General features: G+C 40.9%; 1 protein-coding gene across 1 annotated transcript in view; it reads right to left on the reverse strand.

Annotated features, from left to right (window-relative positions):
• Positions 1-1,009: 1,009 nt before the first annotated feature.
• Positions 1,010-26,986, reverse strand: part of LOC136632283 (sialic acid-binding Ig-like lectin 13) — a 35,653-nt gene continuing 9,676 nt past the window's right edge. Inside the window, exons 3-8 of the mRNA XM_066607060.1 lie at positions 20,582-20,878; positions 16,527-16,556; positions 11,215-11,469; positions 9,303-9,408; positions 6,514-6,604; positions 1,010-2,018 (exon numbers count right to left, since the gene is read on the reverse strand). Of these exons, the coding sequence (XP_066463157.1) occupies positions 1,833-2,018; positions 6,514-6,604; positions 9,303-9,408; positions 11,215-11,469; positions 16,527-16,556; positions 20,582-20,878 (965 nt within the window). The 3' untranslated portion in view covers positions 1,010-1,832. The remainder of the gene's footprint in view (positions 2,019-6,513; positions 6,605-9,302; positions 9,409-11,214; positions 11,470-16,526; positions 16,557-20,581; positions 20,879-26,986) is intronic.

Below are 26,986 nucleotides of genomic sequence, written 5' to 3' on the forward strand. Positions count from 1 at the left end.
CTCATCACAGTGCTGGACCAATGTTTTGGCTGTCCAGCCCTGGAGCATCTCACAGGTGATGTCACCCGGGCAGAAGACCTGATGATGTCTGGTAAACCTGTTACATGTCCTGCTGGCCTTCCATTGACTGCAGCTGTCATACGAGTAAACAACCCACGCTACTGCCAATGTACACAAAGGACTGGAGTGGTGACCAATGGTGGAGCAGCGTGGCATGAGTATGTGTGTTTTTTATTTTACCACACACTTCATCAATCCCTGCCACCAAATAAGTCAGAAAAACCCCTTTCAGATCAACTTCTAAGCTCCCTGTTTCCTTACAATCCTTTTCTTCTAGAGAACTGAGTCCTACACTGATCCTCACCACTTAATAACAATGGAGACTAAAGGTGCTTCTACACAGAATGGCTGAATCATCGGTAGTAAAACTGAACGATTAGCGAACAAGCCAAGAATGATGATCGTGCTTTCGTGAAATGAATGAGGAACAATAAGTGAACAAATTATCATTCATTGTTCGATCATTGGTTGTGTGTTTACACGGAATGGCTATTATTGAAATTCGAACAATCCAGAGACTGTTTTTGAACAATAATGGTTCAGTGTAAACGCACCTCTAGGCAGGGCTTCCTCTCTTCGAGGGCTCTATACAAGCTGCATGCCCTGACTCTGTGGTTTGCTTAGTGCACCATTGGTGCTAGACAACCAAGCGGCACCAAACATAATGCAAGGCCAGATATTCTGTTCAGTTTTTGTTTAGTTTTATGTCTTTTCCATTTTTTTCAAAATGTTAAGCTTTTTAAAAAAATGTCTTGAAAGGATTCTGTTGACAGCAAACTCAGTCTTTGCTCTGAATGAAAGATAGACAAACTGGGGGACATTTACTACTGAGTTTTCTAGCACAGATTGCACCAAAAAGCTGTCTAACACACTTTGGACAACATTAATGATATGTTTTAGGCACTTTAGGACACTTTGTTTTTTACATTTATTACAAAGGGCGTGGCTTAAATCATCTGATTGAAGGGGTCGCAGGGCTCATTCGAGCTCTGTGCCTGCTTCAGTATTTTCATCCGAGTACAATCTTGTACAAGCTTTTACAAAAACTCTGACATTCTGAGTACTTTAGGCTTGTCCCATTAACTTCAATGGATGCCCTGCACCTCCTTCAGTCGCTGATCAGTGGCAGTCCTGGGCAGCGGACCCTCACCAATCAAATAATGGAAGCCATCAATTTTATAAATGCACATAACCAATTAATTATGGTTTATGGGCTGAGGATTTCATAGTAACTGCAAAATCTCCCCTTCTACAAATATATACCACCTAGTCACTATAATAACTGCATGAAAATAATTATTAAATAATTTAAGACTAACAGTTTCGTCTTCCAATATAGATAAGTATATAAAAAAACTATGTAACAACTTTTCATTATAAAACTAACACATATAAATTAGACATTTGGAGGTTTCTGCAGTTTTTTCTGTTTATTTCTCACAGTACTTTGCATTACGGCCCATTGAACTGTTGGGTGCAGAGCCAGGAACGATCCTAGTTTAAGTGAATGGAGGTACAGCGGGGTCGGGATCATTCTAGCCCGCCCTCCTCTATTTACAGTAAGCAGGCAGCCGTTCAGTTTAAAGCATAAAGAACCTGAACAAAGAACAAGAAGCAAACAAATTTCAGTTTGTTGTACAGTCGAGGCTACATTACCAAGGAATTACTCAGATTCCTACTAGATGAGAAAATTTGAATGTTATCGGCCTGGGTAAAAGGACGCTTAGTTTTTATACTTTTTCTCCTTTGATGATAATAGGGCATTGCCTAAATCAATACTGTGTTTTCTTTATTTCTGAGTACTCCATCTCCACATCTTCGTTGACAAATATCTTGGGTTTCAGTTTGGAGAATGCAATGCTTGAATACTGCACATCATCAGGATTCATATACACCGAGTCATCTCCAGCTGAAGACTGAAGTTCTTTTTGTATGGTCTCCTCTGGTGAGATCACGTTCTAGATGGGGTCAGAAAATCCGAGAGTTGATAGTGTTCTACTAGTTATTAGAAAGCCAAACTGTTTCCATCACTTTCAACCTGTTGTATAACCACCATTTCTAGGTAGCATTAAATTCGTTAGACTCTTGATGATAGGGACCAATATTATAGCAGTTAAATTTTTGTACAAAGGAGGCCGTATTATAGTAGTTACATTCTTGTACATAGAAGGCTGTATTATAGTAGTTATATTCTTGTACACAGGAGCAGTATTATAGTAGTTATATTCTTGTACATAGGGGGCAGTATTATAGTAGTTATATTCTTGTACATAGAAGGCTGTATTATAGTAGTTATATTCTTGTACACAGGAGCAGTATTATAGTAGTTATATTCTTGTACATAGAGTGCAGTATTAGGCCTTAGTCACACGGGCGCATCGGCACCCGTACACCGGCGCCGATGCGCCCGTCTGACTGTCAGTGAGAAGACGGACGTACCTGCAGACGGACGTCTCTCTGAAGCGCTGGAGGAAAAAACACATGACCGGCAATGGAGCCGGTCACATGTTCTTTCCTCCAGCGCTGCAGAGAGACGGCCGTCTGCAGGTACGTCCGTCTTCTCACTGACAGTCAGACGGGCGCATCGGCGCCAGTGTACGGGTGCCGATGCGCCCGTGTGACTAAGGCCTTATAGTAGTTATATTCTTGTACATAGGGGCAGTATTATAGTAAGTTATATTGTTGTACATAGGGGGCAGTATTATAGTAGTTATGTTCTTGTACATAGGGGCAGTATTATAGTAGTTATATTCTTGTACATAGGAGCAGTATTATAGTAGTTATATTCTTGAACATAGGTGCAGTATTATAGTAGTTATATTCTTGTACATAGGTGCAGTATTATAGTAGTTATATTCTTGTACATAGGAGGCAGTATTATAGTAGTTATATTCTTGTACATAGGGGCAGTATTATAGTAGTTATATTCTTGTATATAGGAGGCAGAATTATAGTAGTTATATTCTTGTACATAGGGGCAGTATTATAGTAGTTATATTCTTGTACATAGGTGGGCAGTATTATAGTAGTAATATTCTTGTACATAGAAGCAGTATTATAGTAGTTATATTCTTGTTCATAGGGGGCAGTATTATAGTAGTTATATTCTTGTATATAGGAGAAAGTATTATAGTAGTTATATTCTTGTACATAGGGAGCAGTATTATAGTAGTTATATTCTTCTACATAGGGGCAGTATTATAGTAGTTATATTCTTGTACATAGGGGCAGTATTATAGTAGTTATATTCTTGTACATAAAAGGCAGTATTATAGTAGTTATATTCTTGTACATATAGGTAGTATTATAGTTATATTCTTGTACATAGGAGCAGTATTATAGTAGTCACATTCTTCTACATAGGAGGCTGTATTATAGTAGTTATATTCTTGTACACAGGAGCAGTATTATAGTAGTTATATTCTTGTACATAGGGGCAATATTATAGTAGTTATATTCTTGTACATAGGGGCAGTATTATAGTAGTTATATTCTTGTACATAAAAGGCAGTATTATAGTAGTTATATTCTTGTACATATAGGTAGTATTATAGTTATATTCTTGTACATAGGAGCAGTATTATAGTAGTCACATTCTTGTACATACGAGGCTGTATTATAGTAGTTATATTGTTGTACACAGGAGCAGTATTATAGTAGTTATATTCTTGTACATAGGGGCAATATTATAGAACTTATATTCTTGTACATAGGGGGAGTATTATAGTAGCTATATTCTTGTACATAGAGGGAGTATTATAGTTATATTCTTGTACATAGGGGCAATATTATAGTACTTATAATCTTGTACATAGGGGCAGTATTATACTAGTTATATTCTTGTACATAGGAGGCAGTATTATAGTAGTTATATTCTTGTACATAGGGACAGTATTATAGTAGTTATATTCTTGTACGTAGGGACAGTATTATAGTAGTTATATTCTTGTACATGGGGGCAGTATTATAGTAGTTATATTCTTGCACATAGGGGCAGTATTATAGTAGTTATATTATTGTATATAGGAGCAGTATTATAGTTGTTATATTATTGTACATCGGAGCAGTATTATAGTAGTTATATTTTTGTACATAGGGGACAGTATTATAGTAGTTATATTCTTATACATAGGAGGTAGTATTATAGTAGTTGTGTTCTTGTACATAGGGACAGTATTATAGTAGTTATTTTCTCGTACATAGGGACAGTATTATAGTAGTTATATTATTGTACATAAGAGCAGTATTATAGTAGTTTTATTCTTGTACATAGAAGGCAGTATTTTAGTAGTTATATTCTTGTAAATAGGGGCATTATTATAGAAGTTATATTCTTGTACATAGGAGCAGTAATATAGTAGTTATATTCTTGTACATAGGGGGCAGTGTTATAGTAGTTATATTCTTGTACATAGGAGGTAGTATTATAGTAGTTGTATTCTTGTGCATAGGGACAGTATTATAGTAGTTATATTCTTGTACATAGGAACAGTATTCTAGTAGTTATATTCTTGTACCTAGGAGGCAGTATTATAGTAGTTATATTCTTGTACTTAGGGGGCAATATTATAGTTGTTATATTCCTGTACATAGGAGGTAGTTTTATAGTAGTTATATACTTGTACATACGAGCAGTATTATAGTAGTTATATTCTTGTACATAGGGGCAATATTATAGTAGTTATATTCTTGTAAATAGAGAGTAGTTTTATAGTAGTTATATTCTTGTACATAGGAGCAGTATTATAGTAGTTATATTCTTGTACATAGGGGGCAGTATTATAGTTGTTATATTCTTGTACATAGAAGACAGTATTATAGTAGTTATATTCTTGTACATGGGAGCAGTATTATAGTAGTTATATTCTTGTACATAGGGACAGTATTATAGTAGTTATATTCTTGTACATAGGGACAGTATTATAGTAGTTATATTCTTGTACGTAGGGACAGTATTATAGTAGTTATATTCTTGTACATAGTCAGCAGTATTCTAGTAGTTATATTGTACATGGGAGGTAGTATTATAGTAGTTATATACTTGTACATAGGGGCAATATTATAGTAGTTATATTCTTGTACATGTGGGCAGTATTATAGTAGTTATATTCTTGTACATAGGGGCAGTATTATAGTAGATATATTATTGTATATAGGAGCAGTATTATAGTAGTTATATTCTTGCACATAGGGGCAGTATTATAGTAGTTATATTATTGTATATAGGAGCAGTATTATAGTTGTTATATTTTTGTACATAGGAGCAGTATTATACTAGTTATATTTTTGTACATAGGGGGCAGTATTATAGTAGTTATATTCTTGTACATAGGAGGTAGTATTATAGTAGTTGTATTCTTGTACATAGGGACAGTATTATAGTAGTTATATTCTTGTACATAGGGACAGTATTGTAGTAGTTATATTATTGTACATAAGAGCAGTATTATAGTAGTTTTATTCTTGTACATAGAAGGCAGTATTTTAGTAGTTATATTCTTGTAAATAGGGGCAGTATTATAGAAGTTATATTCTTGTACATAGGAGCAGTATTATAGTAGTTATATTCTTGTACATAGGGGGCAGTGTTATAGTAGTTATATTCTTGTACATAGGAGGTAGTATTATAGTAGTTGTATTCTTGTGCATAGGGACAGTATTATAGTAGTTATATTCTTGTACATAGGGACAGTATTCTAGTAGTTATATTCTTGTACATAGGAGGTAGTATTATAGTAGTTATATTCTTGTACTTAGGGGGCAATATTATAGTTGTTATATTCCTGTACATAGGAGGTAGTTTTATAGTAGTTATATACTTGTACATACGAGCAGTATTATAGTAGTTATATTCTTGTACATAGGGGCAATATTATAGTAGTTATATTCTTGTAAATAGAGAGTAGTTTTATAGTAGTTATATTCTTGTACATAGGAGCAGTATTATAGTAGTTATATTCTTGTACATAGGGGGCAGTATTATAGAAGTTATATTATTGTATATAGGAGCAGTATTATAGTAGTTTTATTCTTGTACATAGAAGGCAGTATTTTAGTAGTTATATTCTTGTACATAGGGGGCAGTATTATAATAGTTATATTCTTGTACATAGGGGGCAGTATTATAGTAGCTATATTCTTGGACATGAGGAGCAGTATTATAGTAGTTACATTCTTCTACATAGGACAAAGTATTATAGTAGTTCTAGTCATATACATTACATTCGTTATATTCTGTTACATTTGAGGTAGTATTATAATATTAGTGTACAATGGTGGCAGTATTGTAGTAAATAAAGCTGATGTGAGGTTTAATTTTTTTGCCAACATGGGCTTGAGAAATACACCCTATACTTTAGAGCTAGAAATATGTTACATCCCCTCCCCCCCCCCTTTTTTTGATTATCTATACAAAGACAGATATAGAATTCTTCACTGATCAGGTACACTTACATGTATTGTAAAGTCTGGATAGCAGTATATATCTTCTGTATCATTGTTACTCTTGTCTTTCAGCTTCTCATTAATATGCTGTTGTCTTTTTCTATAAGGTTAAAAACTATATCAGTATTATGCATAAAATATTTAAAGGGGTTGTCGGAGATGCAAGTGCTTTATAAAAACATAGACACACGGGAATGTGGACACATGCAGAGTGTATTCTTAGCTTTTATTAACTAGTGCTTCACATGGTTAGACAAGCGGAAGAACAATTTCAGCTTTACAGCCTTGCTCACAAGGTTGTACATTCATCAGTTAATGCAAACCATTTGATCGGGTGGTTCTCTAGACGTGAGTATATTCTCCCTGCAACTACAAACAGACGGACTGACATGAATGAACGAGGTGAGATTCCTTTGCTTGTGCTATTGTGAAGACCTTTATAAAAATTGGTCATCCACATATAAAACATAATAGGGAACTCATAAAGCTCATACTCACCACTTCCCACACATCCCATGCTAACGGCGGCTCCGGGTCTCTGCTGTGCTGTTTTGTTTGCAGGCAGCAATCAGCCTGTGATGTCTCATAAATCTGCTGCTGCAGCCAATGATGGTGCTCATTGATCCTCACTATGCACTGTCATTGGCTGCAGCAGCCTATTTACAAAACAGCTCAGGCTAATTGCTGTCGCTAAACATTAAGCCAGCAGGGATAACCGGAGCCACCGGCAGGTGAAGAACAGGGAGCGGTAGTATGAGCTTATTATTATGATTTGCACATGGGGGACCCCCCTGAATCTGCCTGGACCAGTATGCAATTACTTGAGAAGAGCGACTGCCTTAACCGAGCGTGCTCGCTCATCTCTAGTCCCTATCAAAAGTTATAAATGTATTTATTTTTAACACAAAATTGCACATATATTTGTATTATTTAGACATACAAATATATACTTTCCTGCAATATTAATATTTTTGATAAGGGTAAACAGAAATCAAAACATAAACAAATAAATTAATAATGTAACTGATTAAGGCAGTCGTGAATTAGAAGAATTCTACCTCTTGTGATGTAATAGTTGAACATAGGGATATGTATTTATATGTGATGGACAGAATTAGTAGATGTGAATCCAGCCTTTGATAAAAATTAGATACTAACTTATATATACGTGTTATTTTTTAGCCATTATTATGAATCTTGCAGTTATGAACCTTGTGCAGTGGCCTGAAGTTGTGGTGTGAATGTATGTGACTGACTGTTGTGGATGAGTGCTGGGTGTGTGTCCCTTTAACTGCGTGAGTGACGTGATTGCATGGCTTGGGTAGTTGAGGGGCAGAGTTTAGAGAGGAGTTGAGAAAATGTAGTCAGAGGTGGTGGACATTCCTGCGCTGAGCTAGGCGTAGAGTAACCGGTCTCCTGTCACTCCAAAAGGAAGGGAAGCAACTTAAGAGACCTGAGAATCAAATAGAAGACTTGAGTGAATGTTGTTACTGATTCGGGAGTGCATAGCCCACAGACGGTCTATCAGATAACTGAGACTAAAGACGTCTGTTGTTCGGAGGGAAGAGTGACTCCTAGAAAGCCTGTAATATTCAAGGTGTGGAAGAGAAGTGAATATCTTTAAAGAAGATTTTTATGTCTGAACAATTTACTACTTGTTGGAGAATCGAAGCTGAAAAGTTGCGAGCAAAGTACAACCGGGCACCCCAGTTGAGTTCCTGGAAAACTTATTATTGGACTGTGGAATCTTTATTTTGCACTGTGTGAATAGTGGCCTGAAAGAGGTGCTGGCGTCACGTCACATTCAGATTCTTTAATACTACGCCAGAAATGTCACACTTATAGGACTCCAGAAAGCTAAAAAATCAGGAGCAGTCCTCAAACTGTAGAGCTGCTCTTGCAGCCCTCAGCTGTCTGTGACATGGAGGAAACGCTGTCGTCACCAATGGTTTGCTTTCCTCTGCTACAAAACACAGAGGAGTTTTTTTTTTACTTTTTGATCCTAGAAAATTCACTATACAAAACAGTCAGTGACCACAGTGTTTTCTCTATTACACAAGCATGTACAGCTAAAGCAGCGTGAGGAGCCAAACATACAACTCCTCATATCTTAACTACCTGGACCCAGTCAATGTGGGGAAGAGGGAAATTTAGGTAAAGGTCACTCCCCATTTGAAGATTCGGTTTAGAGGAGAGCTAGCCTAAATGTTGTGTGCAAAGTAATAGCTAGGTCTTCTATCACTTGAGGCAACATTTAAGTTACAGCTCTGGCCCTGTATTTAAAGGGGTTGTTCAATTGTAAACTATTGATAGCCTATACTTAGGGTAGGCCATTAATAGTAGATTGATGGAGGCCTGTCGCCCAGGATCCTTGCTGATCAGCTGTTTGCTGGCCCAGTGCACCTTATGTTCTCAGCTGATTTCTACAGGAAGCAGAGAGCTCAGTTCTTTCTGCAGTGGCCAAGCTTGGTATTACATCCATTCACCTTGATGGGAATTTGGCATGCAATACCATGCTCAAAATGGAGCTGTCTACTTCTTGCAGAAATTGTCTTAGTACACAAGTGCACTGGCTTAGAGAATAGCTAGACGGTGGGGAAGGGGGGTCCAGAGCAGCAGACCACCGCCAATGTATTATTGACAGTCTATCCTAAGCATAGGCCATCAATAGTTTTCAACTGGACAGCCCCTTAAAATACTCTGGTCAAGTCCAAGTGGCTTATTAGCGCCCCATTGCCCGGTATACTGGACACATTACATTGATTTTTTCTTAAATGAAAACATTTGTGCAGACTTACTTTCTGAAAGACATAAGTAGTAAAGCTGTAATCACTATTATCAGCACAAGCAAAATTGCTCCACCAACTGCAGCTGCCATCACTGTGGTAAATTGTAATTGTGTGCCTAAAAAGGAAGAACATTTTTCTTTAACTCTTTTCATGAATTTTCATTTTGGGGGGGAAAAAAACACATAACTATGCAACCATCTGTTACATCGGGGAATGATTAAAGTTGCAGTCTGGGATTACTAAATTGATGGTCCAACTTTGGGGCAGGCCATCAATATCAGATCAGTGAGGGTATTCCTCTGAATCAACACTGGGGGATAATAGGCTGAACTGGATGAACATACGTCTTTTTTCGTACATAAGTCTTTTACATTACATACTATGATTCTACGACTACCGGCACTCCCGCCATGCCCTCTTCATTATTTACCCAGCTTCATATATTTAAAATTCTATATGTAAGGTGACCATATTTTCCCAGGGTCAAAGCGGGACAGAAAGGTGTGTTCAGGGGTGGGGCTTGTCACGACATATGATTTTACCTCCATTATAAAAAGTACAGGGTCGTTTCAAAAAAGACAGCAAATTTTGCAGCATTTCCGCATCCAAAAAACAGTAAAAATCCGTACCATTGGTGCGGATTTTGACTAGCAATCAGCTACGTATCTGCAGCTGATTTCATACTATGCGGCGCTCCTTCTCACCTCCTCTGAAGTCTTCCTGCTGTCAGAGCTCCCCGACTTCCGGTTCTCAGCGGCCTGTAATGGCTGCACCTGAGCACAGTTGAAAACCGGAAGGCAAGATGAGGGAGACACAAATGGCAGTCTGACTGCCACATTAATGATGCTTTTTATAAGCCCTATCCTGTATTACTTACTTAATGCCATGGTCTTGTATAGATGGTGGCACACATGACATCTTGGTGGTGCACATCCACAATCCTGCTTTCCTGTACTCTTCTTTCCAACATTGGAACCATGGAGAAGGGTACAAGGGAGCTGGACTGTGGATGCAAAGTGCCAGGACGTGATGTGCGCTGCAATGTATACAAGACCAGGTCATCAAAAACAACAAAGGATACCTTCAGATGGGGTTATAAACACTGCAGTCTGAAAATAACAGGGCAAGCAGAGGGGTTTGTATTACTCCGAAGTAGCAGAGCAGCTTGTATTACTTTGGGGTAACAAAGGGGCTTATATTACTCTGGGGACTGCATAATGACTAGCATTACTGTCAGGTTATCCCAGGAGAGCACAGCAACAGGGGACAGGTTAGGTTCACCAAAGAAAAAAAAGATCCAGAGAACTAAGTGATAGATAGAAATATGACTGGATGTATCACGCCAACTCCAGTTCTGCATACCAATTACTATTGGATGCCATATCAGGGCGATTACAGCACACAAGGGGGAAAGACGATTGGTAGGGTGAATCAGGATAAGGATTCATTCACACAGATGTATGCAGTTTTGGTCTATGAATATGCAACGTTTTCATGGACCGAAACTGTGCTTTTTTCCTGAGTATATTGCCCTACTTGTGCTTGTTTTTGCATGCATATCAACTACACTATTCACATGAGCAAAAACAAAAAATCAAGCAGGTCTCATTGATTTCACGAGTAATTGAAAATCAGTAGTTTTATTTTGTTCAGTTATGCAGCCGTGACTATCAATGCTGCATAAGGGGAGAAAACAACATTCGTCTGAATCCACCCTTATACTGTATATAAGGTAACAATACCCATATACAATATGTTACAAGATGTATATTTCTTATTGTTTGAGTTCCAAGCATGCATATTTATGTGGTTTTAATGATTTAATAAAAGTTATATGTTAGTTTTCCTATTTCAGTGATAATCGCTTTTCTAAGCCCTTTTAGACAGACTTCTATTTCAGTGATTGATACTTTATACGTACCATGATGTATAACTTCTACCGTCCTGAGTGTGACCCCATGTTCATTCGTCGCAGAACACTGAAATCTTCCAACATCACTAACGGCAAGGTTGATGAGTTCAAGGATGACAATCTGGTCACTTACAGTCTGTGGAAGCACCTTGCCATCCTTACGCCAAGTGATTGAAGCATTTGGGTTACTATCTACAATGCACTTCAGAGTTAGAGAATCCCCGTCCTTCACAGTTACAGTAGAGGCATCATCGGGGTCAACACCTAAGAAAATGATAAATGAAATTATCAATTTAATTAAATTTATGTATCTTTTGTGACAACTTGTCAACTAAAAGGGATCTCCATCTCTAAGGTATGCAAATAGGGCATAAAAAAAACACCTCCACAGCCCCACCTATTGGAAGGTCATTTACCTTTAACCCGTTTAGTGGCACGCCCAGAAAATCTCCTAAAAATCAGTGTTGAAATGTGCTGAAAACTACCTAAACCTGCCACTGGAGGGGTTAAAGCAGCTCTCTGTTTTTTTTTTTTTTTTTTTTTTTTGTCACTGGGGGCAAGTAAAGTCCAAAATGTTATGTGCAACTCTTCACTGTTAGGACTTTAAAACATAACCTTTAATAAAGCAATTAAAATTTAAAATAGTACTCACAAAGACTGACACACATAATACATAAAGAAAAATATTAATAACTCTGGAAGTATCTCAGAGGATTCTTGAAAATGTAGATGCCATATATCGTGCTTTCTAGGTATAGTGTGATGCCTTAACTGGTATCTATTCAAGGCAATGAATAACCGTTTTAGGGTGATAATACACCCCCACAACGATAGTATCTACAGTCTTGGGAAACTGATGGTGCCCAAGACTGAGATTATTTGTGCTTTGTATTAGCACCAAGAAGGCTTAATCAATATCTGGTCCTTGGTCCGACGCGTTTCGCTCAACTTGAGCTCTTCAGGGACCTCTTGTAAATATTTAATATGCCTCTCAGGATCTTAACAGCAATTGCATAGTAACCAAATAGTGAGCATTCAGTTGGTCGCAGGTAAACATATATCTTGCAGATCAGATGTTATCTGCAATGAAGTATATAATACCTCTTAATATGGTAAAAAAAAATTTTTAAAGAATCTTTCCAAAAGAATTTTTTCTGAAAAGTTCAGAGTAAGCTATGTATCAGAGTCTCGCGTTGTGCAAGAGACAGTGCTGCATGGACTTTACACACCCATGCCCTGCATCTACCTTGATAGCTTGCTGGCCCCTATATATTTACTAATTCCTATCTACCAGTGGTAATAATGTTACCTAATAGTTTTTAGGTCACACACTGTAGAATTTCTAACTACTATCTCTCTCCGCTAATTAGGTTCTATTAGTGCCTTATTCCTAATGCTTCTCTGATTACAAGATAGCAAAAAGTATCGCACTAAGTAGCAGGTAGATCAGAAAAATAAAAAAGGATAGAGCAACAGCAAGCCAACCACCCTGATGGTGAGTGATTGGTATCAAAATACAAATAGTAAATATATAGGGGCCAGCAAGCTATCAAGGTAGATGCAGGGCATGGGTGTGTAAAGTCCATGCAGCACTGTCTCTTGCACAACGCGAGACTCTGATACATAGCTTACTCTGAACTTTTCAGAAAAAATTCTTTTGGAAAGATTCTTTAAAAAATTTTTTTTACCATATTAAGAGGTATTATATACTTCATTGCAGATAACATCTGATCTGCAAGATATATGTTTACCTGCGACCAACTGAATGCTCACTATTTGGTTACTATGCAATTGCTGTTAAGATCCTGAGAGGCATATTAAATATTTACAAGAGGTCCCTGAGGAGCTCAAGTTGAGCGAAACGCGTCGGACCAAGGACCAGATATTGATTAAGCCTTCTTGGTGCTAATACAAAGCACAAATAATCTCAGTCTTGGGCACCATCAGTTTCCCAAGACTGTAGATACTATCGTTGTGGGGGTGTATTATCACCCTAAAACGGTTATTCATTGCCTCGAATAGATACCAGTTAAGGCATCACACTATACCTAGAAAGCACGATATATGGCATCTACATTTTCAAGAATCCTCTGAGATACTTCCAGAGTTATTAATATTTTTCTTTATGTATTATGTGTGTCAGTCTTTGTGAGTACTATTTTAAATTTTAATTGCTTTATTAAAGGTTATGTTTTAAAGTCCTAACAGTGAAGAGCTCTCTGGTTTTGGGACAAAATTCTGTCCGGGGAACAGGGAAGGCGGAAGGTATATTATCTGCACTTGTTATTCTCTGCCGTCTGTGTGAACCACCAGTTGGTGGTCCAATTTTAATGGCCAACACAATCCTCTGACTACTTAATCCCCATACTGTATTAGTAGTGTTAGACTACCAATGCACTACACCTACTCTTTAATTGATCAGTGCTGGTCACATGATGAGTACTGTCTAATCAGAGAACAATGCACAGTACGCATTAGCTAGATAGAAAATTGTAGTGGCCATTTTGGATGGTTAAAAAACCAAGACTTGATACAGCAGATCGAATAGATGAGAGAAAAGAGCAAGTGCGGGTCATATAACACTGCTCCCTCCAGTCCCAGGACAGAATTTTAAGTCAAGGTTTAACCTTTCAATAGGCTTTGACAACATGACTAAAGATATAAGCCAAACCAGAGTCTGCTCCAGAAGGAAAGTTCGCCCATCTACAGACATGTCGTGGGGTATTTTCCGCTTGTCAGTACATGCAGAGCAGAGTACCGGTTGTCTGGATGAGAGGCCTTTGATATGGGTATGGGAAGATAAAGTTTCCCCTTGAGGAGACAACCAAGTTGACATATGGAATGGTTGGTGCAGAGAGAAATGTGCTCCAAGGCTGGGGATTCAGGTTCAAAATTTGTCACACCAGCTTTTATTGTACTTTACAGCAATGAACACAATTTAAATTTTACACAAAGTAAATCCTGGGCTTGTCAGGCCACTAAGATTAGGCATCCCTCGTTAAACCTATTTCCTGCATCCCAAAAAACTTGGCACAAGGTGTGTTTTTACCTTGACGCATGATCTACTGAAGGCCTTTGGCTTTGTTGCTTCTTTCACCAGATTGGGAGACTTTAGTGAAACGCCCATCCAGCTTTTAATTGAGTCCCCTCACCTGGCTGCTAACTAACAAAGAACAAAATACTGGGTAAACCCTTTCTCTGCTGGACATTTTCTGCAATTTGACCCCTTAGTGGCACACAGACGCCGCTATAAGGCCGTATTCGAATGGCCGAGTGCAAGTTGCACCCAAGATTCTAAGGCGCAACTGTTATTGGACAGCATACGAATTCCCTACTATGTGCTGCCCGATGTGTGAGAGAGTGGACATTGCATGTCCTATTCTTGTCTGTAAATCGGCCCAGAATAGGACATGCTGCAATTTTTTTACACATTGGTACATAGACAATTGCATGTCTAAAAAATCCAGTTGATAATAATGGGTCCGAGTTCTATCTAAGTTTACTTAGTTGAAAATTTGAACAGCACTCAGAAATAAAAATCGGCCATGTGAATTACCCTTTATGGCCACTCTGCCACACTATCTATTCTATCTATCCTTGCCCTATAGAACAAAAGTATGGCCCCATTAATAAAGATATACTTTACTATATTTTCAAACTAGCTGATATACCCGGCTTCGCCCGAGTTAATTTGGTCCTGGTGTTTATCTAGTGTTCACACGGAAAATCTTATGAAGTCGTGGTTACTTTAGAGATACCAGAAAAACATATGTTCACCATTTTGCATAGTTCTCTGCGTTACCCAGGAAACACCACGGGGAGGTAACCATGCGACGTTTCCTTTATATGAAATGACATCAGGAAGTGAGAGAATTAGATTCCATACTTAAAATTTGGACGCTAATTCTTTTGCACCTAGAATTGAATAATCGAGTTGGGACCCATTGACTTTTCCTATTTATGACACAATCAATGCCCATGCCAAATTTCAAGTTTCTATGACATCGGGAAGTGAGAGAATTAGATTTCGTACGTAAAATGTGGACGCTAACTCTTTTGCACTTAGAATTGAACAATCGAGTTGGGACCCATTAACTTTTCCTATTTATGACATAATCAATGCCCGTTCCAAATTTCATATTTCTATGACACCAAGAAGTGAGAGAATTAGATTCCGTACGTAAAATTTGGATGCTAGTTCTTTTGCACTAGAATTGAATAATCGAAAGGGGACCCATTAACTTTTCCTATTTATGACATATTCAATGCTTATGGCAAATTTCATGTTTTTATGACATTGGGAAGTGATTTAGATTATGCACGTAAAATTTCAACACTAATTCTTTTGCACATAGAATTAAATAATCGAGTTGGGACCTATTAACTTTTCCTGTTTATGACATAATCAATGCTCGTGCCAAATTTCAAGTTTCTATGACCCTGGAAAGTGAGAAAATTACATTCTGTACTTAAAATTTGTATGCTAATTCTTTTGCGCATAGAATTAAATAATCGAGTTGGGACCCATTAACTTTTCCTATTTCTGACATAATCAATGCTCATGCCAAATTTCACTTTTCTATGACACCGAAAAGTGAGAAATGTACATTCCGTACGTAAAATTTGGATGCTAATTCTTTTGCGCATAGAATTGAATAATCAAGTTGGGACCCATTAGCTTTTCCTATTTATGACATAATCAATGCTCCTGCCAAATTTCGAGTTTCTATGACACTGGGAAGTGAGAGAATTAGATTCCGTACGTAGAATTTGGACGCTAATTCTTTTGTGCATAGAATTGAATAATCAAGTTGGGACCTATTACCATTTCTTATTTATGACATATTCAATGCACATGCCAAATTTTAAGTTTCTATGACATTGGGAAGTGAGAGATTTAGATTATGTACGTAAAATTTCGACGCCAATTCTTTTGCGCTAGAATTGAATAATCGAGTTGGGACCCAATTACTTTTCCTATTTTGGAGATAATCTATGCTTGTGCCAAATTTCATGTTTCTACGACATCGGGAAGTTGGAGAACTTTTGGCGACTCAGTCAGTCAGTCAGTGAATCAGTCAGTCAGTCAGTGAGTGAGTCAGTGAGGGCTTTCATCTTTATACATATAGATTAAAAGAACATTTTCCTTGAATATAAAATCCCCAGTAATTCATTGAATCCTTTTCTATAAAGTTACAATTATAGCGAACTACTTCTAGCCCTCCTCCATCGCAACTCCTACTAGGAGTTATACAGTGATACATTCCTATGTCCTAATAGGATATGCCTTTAGACTAAACTTTTTGATATGACAGTGTTACCTTCAATGGTGATATTTATGGATGGAGAATCTGGGGAAAAAATGAACAAAAAATATTTTAAACCTATTTAATATTACAATATAGACAGCTCTTAATATAACATGGCTCAATGTGGCACTTGAATTGCTGAGACTGGAACACTAACATTGTTGCACATCTGATATCCTGAGCACCAGCTTTACAAGGTCCTTTCAGCTCTGCAACAAACCACAAGACGGCTCTAAGCACACACAATAACTTTTCTTCTATCCTCCAGCATTGAGGGGCAGTCCACAGGCCTCCTGAATGCATGAACTGCTTAGTAAACTTATAGCAATATTTCTACGCTGTCACTGTAGGGCAGTATTATTATTTGGGCTTCCCATGGCAGTATTAGTGCAGCACTGTATGTATTGTTATAAAGACATGGAATGACACTGTTATTTGGGTCTATATGATGCCGTTATTTGGGCACCATATTTTTTCAACATTTTATAATTGAGTATTATATGGCACTTTTTTGGTATTGTATAGTAGTGATAGTTAGACAGTGCACGGTATGTGTTTCGCCTTCATACCGTAGTAGCATTAACACCATGTGATAGTGCTATTTGGAGAGTGTATGACAATATTATTGTGGTTTTCAATTATGTCAGTGTCATTTGGGCACTATACCGATGAATATCTTTCAGTCTATGCATATTTGCGCCGGGCATTGCATAGTTGCATGCGCAACAGCATTTTTTACTGTATGTTTTGCACACAAGTCATGCGCATTTGCACGGGCAAAAAAAAATGCACTGATGCTGTCAGCCATTGAAATGACCACTTAAGTTAATGAATTCAAGATGTGTTCTTTCCCCACGCAAATGTGCAGGAAAATAAAGCATGCTGAATTTTTCTTCATGTGACTGAATTGCGCACATCACATGTGAACGAACCCATTGAAATCAATAGGTTCTATTTTCGGGCAAATTTTTCATTTGTAAATAAGATGTGAATCCGGTCTTACAGTGAACCTGCCGACTCCTCTGGAGGCTAAGAGTAACAACCAGACTACCGTTCGAAATGTGTCAGCAAATCAGCATTTTTCCTCTTCTCATGTATCCTTTTTAATAGAAATATTTTGCTGTTCATATTGCTGTATTACTCTTAGGCCTCTTTCACACAGACTTTTTCTCGCAGCGATATCACAATTTTGTGTTGCTACAAAGTCGCGCGACTTTGTAGCACTCTTTTGCCAAGATTTCTGGGGGAAGAGGGGGCTTGAAACATAAGCCTTAGCCCTAAAATAAGTCCTATCTCCACCAAAAAAAAAAAAAAATGCAATAAATTATCTAACAGATGCTGTCAGCTTAGCCGCGCATCTCCTCTGCTGCTCTGGCAAACTTGCCACAGTTAAACCAATCGCTGCAGCGCTCAATGTACCAATCACAGCCATTCAATGTGATGGCTGTGATTGGTTTATCGAGCGCTGTATTGATTGGCTTAAATTCAGCACTCGTGAACCAATCAGAGCCAGTGTTTCTTGGAGGCGGGGTTTTGAACTTCTAAACCAGGAAGCACTAAATAAAAACTATAAGCAAATCTGCCGAAGCTGCAGAGGAGACACGTAGTGGAGCCGACAGTTCCTGTTAGATAATGTATTGTGTTTTGTTTTTTTTATGCAAATAGGACTTATTTTAGGGCTTTTACAGTAGGATTTCCTGCGATGTGATGCAAGAGAAAGGAAGGCTCCATAGGGAAACATGGGCTACAAAACATTGCAAATTGCGGCAATATTCAGCAACCCGCAATTTTGTATTTTTGCAATGTAGCAGCTTACAAAACATCACTAATGTGAAGGAACTAGAGATGAGGGAGCACCAAAATGCTCGAATGCTCGTTACTCGAGTCGAACTTTCAGTGATGCTCGAGAGTTCGTTTCGAGTAACGAACCCCATTGAAGTCAATGGGTGACTCAAGCATTTTTGTATATGACTGGTGCTCCGCTAAGGTTTTCATTTGTGAAAATCTTAGCAAATCATCAAAGTCATGTAAAAAAAACAGAAATGGATAGGGCAGGCGAGGAGCAACATGCAGGGTTGCATTTCGGGCTCCGAGGTCTCACTATTAAGCCACAATAGTGGCAAAAGTGAGACCCCCCCCCCCACCACCACCACTGTCAGCATAACGATCGTTCTCCTCTGCCACAGCTGTAACAGCTGTGGCAGAGAAGAACGATGTTAACCCATTGAATTCAATGGAGCCGGCAATACAGCCGGCTCCATTGAAAGCAATGGGCTGCCGGCGAGTGCGGGATGAATTTTCTGGAAGGGCTTAAAAATATAAGCCCTTACCTGAAAATCATCCTAAAATGTGTAGAAAAAAAAAAAATTATGTCAGCATTAAGATCGTTCTCCTCTGCCACAGCTGTAACAGCTGTGGCAGAGAAGAACGATGTTAGCCCATTGAATTCAATGGAGCCGGCAATACAGCCGGCTCCATTGAAAGCAATGGGCTGCCAGCGAGCGCGGGATGAATTTTCGGGAAGGGCTTAAAAATATAAGCCCTTACCTGAAAAAGAAAGATTTTAGTGTAAAAAAGAATAAAAATGCAGGCATTCTCTTCAATGGAGCCGCTGCTGCTGCCGGCGACTCCATTGAAGACAATGGTCCGCTGGCACACCTGAATTCTTTTTCAGGGAAGGGCTTTACATATAAGCCATTCCCTGGAAATGAATTAAAAGTGATTTAAAAAACAAAAAAAATAGATACTCACCTCCCTTCAGCTGCCGGGGCACCGCTGCGTCTTCTCCTGCTGTCCCCTGCACTGTGGTGTTGAACTGCTGTCATTCAGCTGAAAGCTGCGCTGAGCCAATCAGAGGCAGCATTCACTCACCCATTCATGAATTCATGAATGGGTGTGAGTGAGATCTGCCTCTGATTGGTCAGGCTGTGACCAATCAGAGGCAGCTCATTCAGCAGGCGGGGATTTTAAATCCCCGGCTGCTGAATACTACAGAGAGCAGTTCAGGAGAACTGCCGCCGGCCGCGGCTGAACTCCGTCTTATATTTTTAAGCCCTTCCCGAAAATTCATCCCGCACTAGCCGGCAGCCCATTGCTTTCAATGGAGCCGGCTGTATTGCCGGCTCCATTGAATTCAATGGTCAGTGCTCGTTTAATCCAGACGAGCACCGCGTGGTGCTCGTCTCGAGTAACGAGCATCTCGAGCACCCAAATACTCGAACGAGCATCAAGCTCGGACGAGTATGCTCGCTCATCTCTAGAAGGAACCCTTTGGAAAACATGGGCTCTGTATACATGCGATTTGTAGCACTGTCGCATCGGGAGAAAATTGCGCCATTTTGTTGCCCCCGTGTGAAACCGGCCTTAATCTTTAAATCTTATCAAGCAACAAAAGATATTACTCTGGATGCTGCTCCTCACTGCTACATTTTGGGTTTTGTATAACAAGGAGATGCTCTTGGACTTGTGCGCCGAGCGGAGGTGAGTTGACTATTTCTCTACAATATGTAGGCTCTCCAGACACATCAATTTTAATAAATACTGATATTCCTCATGGAATAAAAGTTTTGTAGTTTGTTTACTTAGAACTCTGGACTGTGTCAATCCTCTGTTATTCCTTCTGAAAATGTTTGAATAAATTGACAACTAGGTGTTAACATTCCTTTTATCCATGAGGAACATCCCAAAATACTATGACACTGATAGACAGCATCAGACAAGCCCCTTTGACAAGGGATATGGTAATGCTAAGTTGTCAATTTATACATTTCCAGGAGGAATTACACAATGCCAAGTTATAAGAAAATATGGTCAGAATTGCTATTTCATGGAGCTTGTAAGTATTTTTTTAAAGGAGCCTGTCACATCCTCACATGACAAGGAGTTGGGTGATGTATTTTTTTAATACTCGCCCGCTTCCATGATCCAGAGCTACCACACGCTGTAGTTGGCGTCCGACAAGAAAATCTTGACTCTTTTCAGAGTCCCATGCACACTTTCTCCCATAGACTTGTATCATATTCTTGCTAGTTTGTTAAGGAATATGTGATAAGATGAATATGACCTACATTCAACATTCAAGGTTTGCTTCTCCACTGTGGTCAAGTCGTCTTTTAATGTCACCCTACAGAACAATAGGGCTTTGTTGTCTGACTTCCTTGGAGTAAATGTGATATTGGAATGAAAGGTTCGGCTGCCATCTTCATAGGTTATATTATAGGTCTTCAGGCTTATACCAGTCATGTTTACTTCCCACAAAATATTTGGCATTATATTCCAGCATCTACCAGGACTTGTACAGGTAAAGGTCACCTCCTCTCCATTCACGAGTCTTGTAGAAGATATTGTGGGCTTATCTGTGAGCTCTATAAAGAGAAGGAAAATATTTGACAATGAGTAGAAAGGAGGGGGTACGCCCTATTCCCTACTTGTAGTCAGTTAAACCTATTTTAAGTTGCCATTTATTTTGTATTTTGGCCACTGCTATGCTGGAATGTTCAATTTGTGAGAAAACACAAGATTTGAGTTTGTGCTGTAATTTTTTTTTAAAAATTGTGAAACTTTGTTTTTTTCTGTTGGTTTAAAAATAAAAACAACAACTTTCAAAGAAGTTCTAACAAAATTTCCTGCAATGATTTCCTTAAATGGAATCTGTCAGCTTGAATACGCTGTCCAAACTGCAGGCATGATGTTATAGAGCAGGAGGAGCTGAGCAGATTGTATATAGTTTTATGGGGGAAGATTCAGTAGAACTTGTATTTTATTAATTAAAATCTCTGCTTATTCTGAGCTGAACAGTCCAGTGGGCGGAGCTATCAGTGATTGGCAGCTACCCCTGTATTTACAATCATTCACAGCTGTCAATCACTGATAGGACCGCCCATTGGACTGTTCAGCTCAAATGAGCAGGAATGTAAATGAATAACATACAAGCTATACTGAATGTTTCACCATAAAACTGTATACAATCTGCTCAGCTCCTCCTGCTCTATAACATGATGTCTGCAGTTTGGACAGAATGTTCGAGCTGACAGACTCCAGTTAAAGGAATTGTCTCAAAATCCACACTTATCACCTATCCATAGAATATTGAAGTCCAACATGTCTGATCTTTCTCTTCCTCTTCCCTGACAACTGCTATCAGAGGAGAGTTGGAGCATACCAATGCACATTAGTTAGTCAGCTGATCCCACCAAAATCAGTGGGCATTACTGACTTTGCACTGATGGGTATGGGCACCTTAATTGTTGGGAGCCTTGATTTTTTTTATCAATGTGGAAATAGAGATGAGCGAACGTACTCGTCCGAGCTTGATACTCGTTCGAGTATTAGGGTACTCGAGATGCTCGTTACTCGAGACGAGCACCACGCGGTGTTCGAGTCACTTTCATTTTCTTCCCTGAGAAATTTGCGCCCTTTTCTGGTCAATAGAAAGACAGGGAAGGCATTGCAACTTCTTCCTGTGAAGTTCCAGCCCTATCCCACCCCCCAGCAGTGAGTGGCTGGGGAGATCAGGTGCCACCCGAGTATATAAACTGGGGCCGCCCTCGGATTGCCACAGATGCACGCTGAGAGACATTAGGGAAAGTGCCGTCTTGCTGTAGCTGCTATAGGGAGAGTGTTAGGCTGTGATCTTTGTCATCAAGAACCACAACGGACCTTCGTAGGGTCACATCTGACCGTGTGCAGTACTGTTGAGGCTGCTTTTAGCAGTTTTGCAAATTTTAATTTTTTTTTGTATATCGGGCGTGCAGACCATAGCGTCCTCAGTCTGCAGTCATTTTACTGAGTATAGGGGCAGTACTGCTGAGGCAGGGACTGTGGTATAGGGAAAGAGATATACTGGCTATATAGGCAGTGGGCTTTTTCAAAAAAATTGGAAAAAAAATATTTGGGCTGCCTGTGACCGTGTTCAGTTTACTGCGTGTCTGCTCGGGGTAGTAGTCGCTAATTAATACCCAGCCTTGCGCATACTTTTTTCTGGCTGCACTGTGCTTTCAATAACCACAGTCATCCTCCAACAGGGAAATCCATACACAGGCTATATACGCAGTGGGTTTTTTCCCAAAAATTGGGAAAAAATACTATATTTGGGCTGCCTGTGACCGTGTTCAGTTTACTGCGTGTCTGCTGGGGGTACTAGTAGTCGCTCATTAATACCCAGCCTTGCGCATAATTTTTTCTGGCTGCACTGTGCTTTCAATAGCCACAGTCATCCTCCAACGGGGAAATCCATATACAGGCTATATAGGCAGTGGGCTTTTTCCCAAAAATTGGGAAAAAATACTATATTTGGGCTGCCTGTGACCGTGTTCAGTTTACTGCGTGTCTGCTGGGGGTACTAGTAGTCGCTCATTAATACCCAGCCTTGCGCATAATTTTTTCTGGCTGCACTGTGCTTTCAATAACCACAGTCATCCTCCAACAGGGAAATCCATATACAGGCTATATAGGCAGTGGGCTTTTTCCCAAAAATTGGGAAAAAATACTATATTTGGGCTGCCTGTGACCGTCTTCAGTTTACTGCGTGTCTGCTGGGGGTACTAGTAGTCGCTCATTATTACCCAGCCTTGCGCATAATTTTTTCTGGCTGCACTGTGCTTTCAATAACCACAGTCATCCTCCAACAGGGAAATCCATATACAGGCTATATAGGCAGTGGGCTTTTTCCCAAAAATTGGGAAAAAATACTATATTTGGGCTGCCTGTGACCGTCTTCAGTTTACTGCGTGTCTGCTGGGGGTACTAGTAGTCGCTCATTAATACCCAGCCTTGCTCATAATTTTTTCTGGCTGCACTGTGCTTTCAATAACCACAGTCATCCTCCAACAGGGAAATCCATATACAGGCTATATACGCAGTTGGCTTTTTCCCAAAAATTGGAAAAAAATACTATATTTGGGCTGCCTACGACCGTCTTCAGTTTACTGCGTGTCTGCTGGGGGTACTAGTAGTCGCTCATTAATACCCAGCCTTGCGCATAATTTTTTCTGGCTGCACTGTGCTTTCAATAGCCACAGTCATCCTCCAACAGGGAAATCCATATACAGGCTATATAGGCAGTGGGCTTTTTCCCAAAAATTGGGAAAAAATACTATATTTGGGCTGCCTGTGACCGTCTTCAGTTTACTGCGTGTCTGCTGGGGGTACTAGTAGTAGCTCATTAATACCCAGCCTTGCACATAATTTTTTCTGGCTGCACTGTGCTTTCAATAACCACAGTCATCCTCCAACACGGAAATCCATATACAGGCTATATAGGCAGTGGTTTTTTTCCCAAAAATTGGAAAAAAATACTATATTTGGGCTGCCTGTGACCGTCTTCAGTTTATTGCGTGTCTGCTGGAGGTACTAGTAATCGCTAATTAATACCCAGCCTTGCGCATAATTTTTTCTGGCTGCACTGTGCTTTCAATAACCACAGTCATCCTCCAACAGAGAAATCCATATACAGGCTATATACGCAGTGGGCTTTTTCCCAAAAATTGGGAAAAAATACTATATTTGGGCTGCCTGTGACCGTCTTCAGTTTACTGCGTGTCTGCTGGGGGTACTAGTAGTCGCTCATTATTACCCAGCTAAGCGTTATAGCAGGCTTGCGCATAATTGTTTCCTGGCTCTGCTGTGTCCGTTACATGATCGCCGTCATCCCGCCAGAGGGAAAGAGTATACATATATACGCTGCATATGGTGTCTGTCTGGTTTTTCACCTCACCATTTTAAAAAATTGAAGCAAAATACTTAAGGCCTACCACTGGCCTTTGGCCACTTGACTGGTTCTGCCCTGTGAATTCCAGTACCTCAGTCATACGCACCTAGGTCTCACTACAGGCTTGTGCCTAATTGTTTCCTGGCTCTGCTGTGTCCGTTACATGATCGCCGTCATCCCGACAGAGGGAAAGAGTATACATATATACGCTGCATACGGTGTCTGTCTGGTTTTTCACCTCACCATTTTAAAAAATTGAAGCAAAATACTTAGGGCCTACCACTGGCCTTTGGCCACTTGACTGGTTCTGCCCTGTGAATTCCAGTAGCTCAGTCATACTCACCTAGGTCTCACTACAGGCTTGTGCCTAATTGTTTCCTGGCTCTGCTGTGTCCGTTACATGATCGCCGTCATCCCGCCAGAGGGAAAGAGTATACATATATACGCTGCATACGGTGTCTGTCTGGTTTTTCACGTCACCATTTTAAAAAATTAAAGCAAAATACTTAAGGCCTACCACTGGCCTTTGGCCACTTGACTGGTTCTGCCCTGTGAATTCCAGTAGCTCAGTCATACGCCTCTAGGTCTCACTACAGGCTTGCGCATAATTGTTTCCTGGCTCTGCTGTGCGTTCCGTAAGCGAAGTCAGCCTCCAACCACAGGCCAATAGGCGGCACATTTAATTACAGCGTTCTGTTTCTGCTCTACTCGTAATAAACCATGCTGAGGGGTAGGGGTAGGCCTAGAGGACGGGGGCGAGGACGCGGAGGCCCAAGTCAGGATGTGGGCACAGGGCGAGCTCCTGGTCCAGGTGTATCGCAGCCAACTGCTGCGGGATTAGGAGAGAGGCAAGTTTCTGGGGTCCCCAGATTCATCTCACAGTTAATTGGTCCACGCGGCAGACGTTTATTAGAAACTGAGCAGTGTGAGCAGGTCCTGTCGTGGATGGCAGAAAGTGCATCGAGCAGTCTATCGACCACCCAGTCTTCTACGCCATCCACAGCTGCAACTCTGAATCCTCTGGCTGCTGCTCCTCCTTCCTCCCAGCCTCCTCACTCCATGAAAATGACACATTCTGAGGAGCAGGCAGATTCCTAAGAACTGTTCTCGGGCCCCTGCCGAGATTGGGCAGCAATGGTTCCTCTCCCAGCAGAGGAGTTTGTCGTGACCGATGCCCAACCTTTGGAAAGTTCCCGGGGTCCGGGGGATGAGGCTGGGGACTTCCAGCAACTGTCTCAAGAGCTTTCAGTGGGTGAGGAGGACGATGACAATGAGACACAGTTGTCTATCAGTGAGGTAGTAGTAAGGGCAGTAAGTCTGAGGGAGGAGCGCACAGAGGATTCGGAGGAAGAGCAGCTGGACGATGAGGTGACTGACCCCACCTGGTTTGCTAAGCCTACTGAGGACAGGTCTTCAGTGCGGGAGTCAAGTGCAGCAGCAGGGCAGGTTGGAAGAGGCAGTGCGGTGGCCAGGGGTAGAGGCAGGGCCAGACCGAATAATCCACCAACTGTTTCCCAAAGCGCCCCCTCACGCCATGCCACCCTGCAGAGGCCGAGGTGCTCAAAGGTGTGGCAGTTTTTCACTGAGAGTGCAGACGACCGCCGAACTGTGATGTGCAAGGTTTGTCGCGGCAAGATCAGCCGGGGAGCCACCACCACCAGCATGCGCAGGCATATGATGGCCAAGTACCCCACAAGGTGGGACGAAGGCCATTCACCGCCTCCGGTTTGCACCACTGCCTCTCCCCCTGTGCCCCAACCTGCCACTGAGATCCAACCCCCCTCTCAGAACACAGGCACGACCGTCTCCCGGCCTGCACCCACACCCTCACCTCCGCTGTCCTTGGCCCCATCCAGCAATGTCTCTCAGCGCAGCGTCCAGCCGTCGCTAGAGAAACTGTTTGAGCGCAAGTAAGTCGCCACACACCCGCACGCTCAAGCGTTAAACGTGCACATAGCCAAACTGATCAGCCTGGAGATGCTGCCGTATTGGCTTGTGGAAACGGAGGCTTTCAAAAACATGATGGCGGCGGCGGCCCCGCGCTACTCGGTTCCCAGTCACCACTACTTTTCCCGATGTGCCGTCCCAGCCCTACACGACCACGTCTCCCGCAACATTGTACGCGCCCTCACCAATGCGGTTACTGGCAAGGTCCACTGAACAATGGACACGTGGACAAGCACAGGTGGGCAGGGCCACGATATCTCCCTGACGTCCTACCCACCCCCAGAATTGCGGGCCCCAGCTCGGTGCTGGTATCTGCGGCGGTGTATGCTTCCTCCACTAAACCACCCTCCTCCTCCTCCTACGCAATCTCTGTCTTGCAATCAAGATGTGTCAGCAGCAGCACGTCGCCAGCAGTCGGTGTCGTGCGGCGTGGCAGCACAGCGGTGGGCAAGCGTCAGCAGGCCGTGCTGAAACTACTCAGCTTAGGAGAGAAGAGGCACGCGGCCCACGAACTGCTGCAGGGTCTGACAGAGCAGACCGACCGCTGGCTTTCGCCGCTGAGCCTCCAACCGGGCATGGTCGTGTGTGACAACGGCCGTAACCTGGTGACGGCTCTGCAGCTCGGCAGCCTCACGCACGTGCCATGCCTGGCCCACATCTTTAATTTGGTGGTTCAGCGGTTTCTGAAAAGCTACCCACGCTTGTCAGACCTGCTCGGAAAGGTGCGCCGGGTCAGCGCACATTTCCGCAAGTACAACACGGACACTGCCACCCTGCGGACACTGCAACATCGGTTTAATCTGCCAGTGCACCGACT

Source organism: Eleutherodactylus coqui, chromosome 6 (assembly GCF_035609145.1).
Source record: "Eleutherodactylus coqui strain aEleCoq1 chromosome 6, aEleCoq1.hap1, whole genome shotgun sequence".
NCBI classification, from domain to species: Eukaryota; Metazoa; Chordata; class Amphibia; order Anura; family Eleutherodactylidae; genus Eleutherodactylus; species Eleutherodactylus coqui.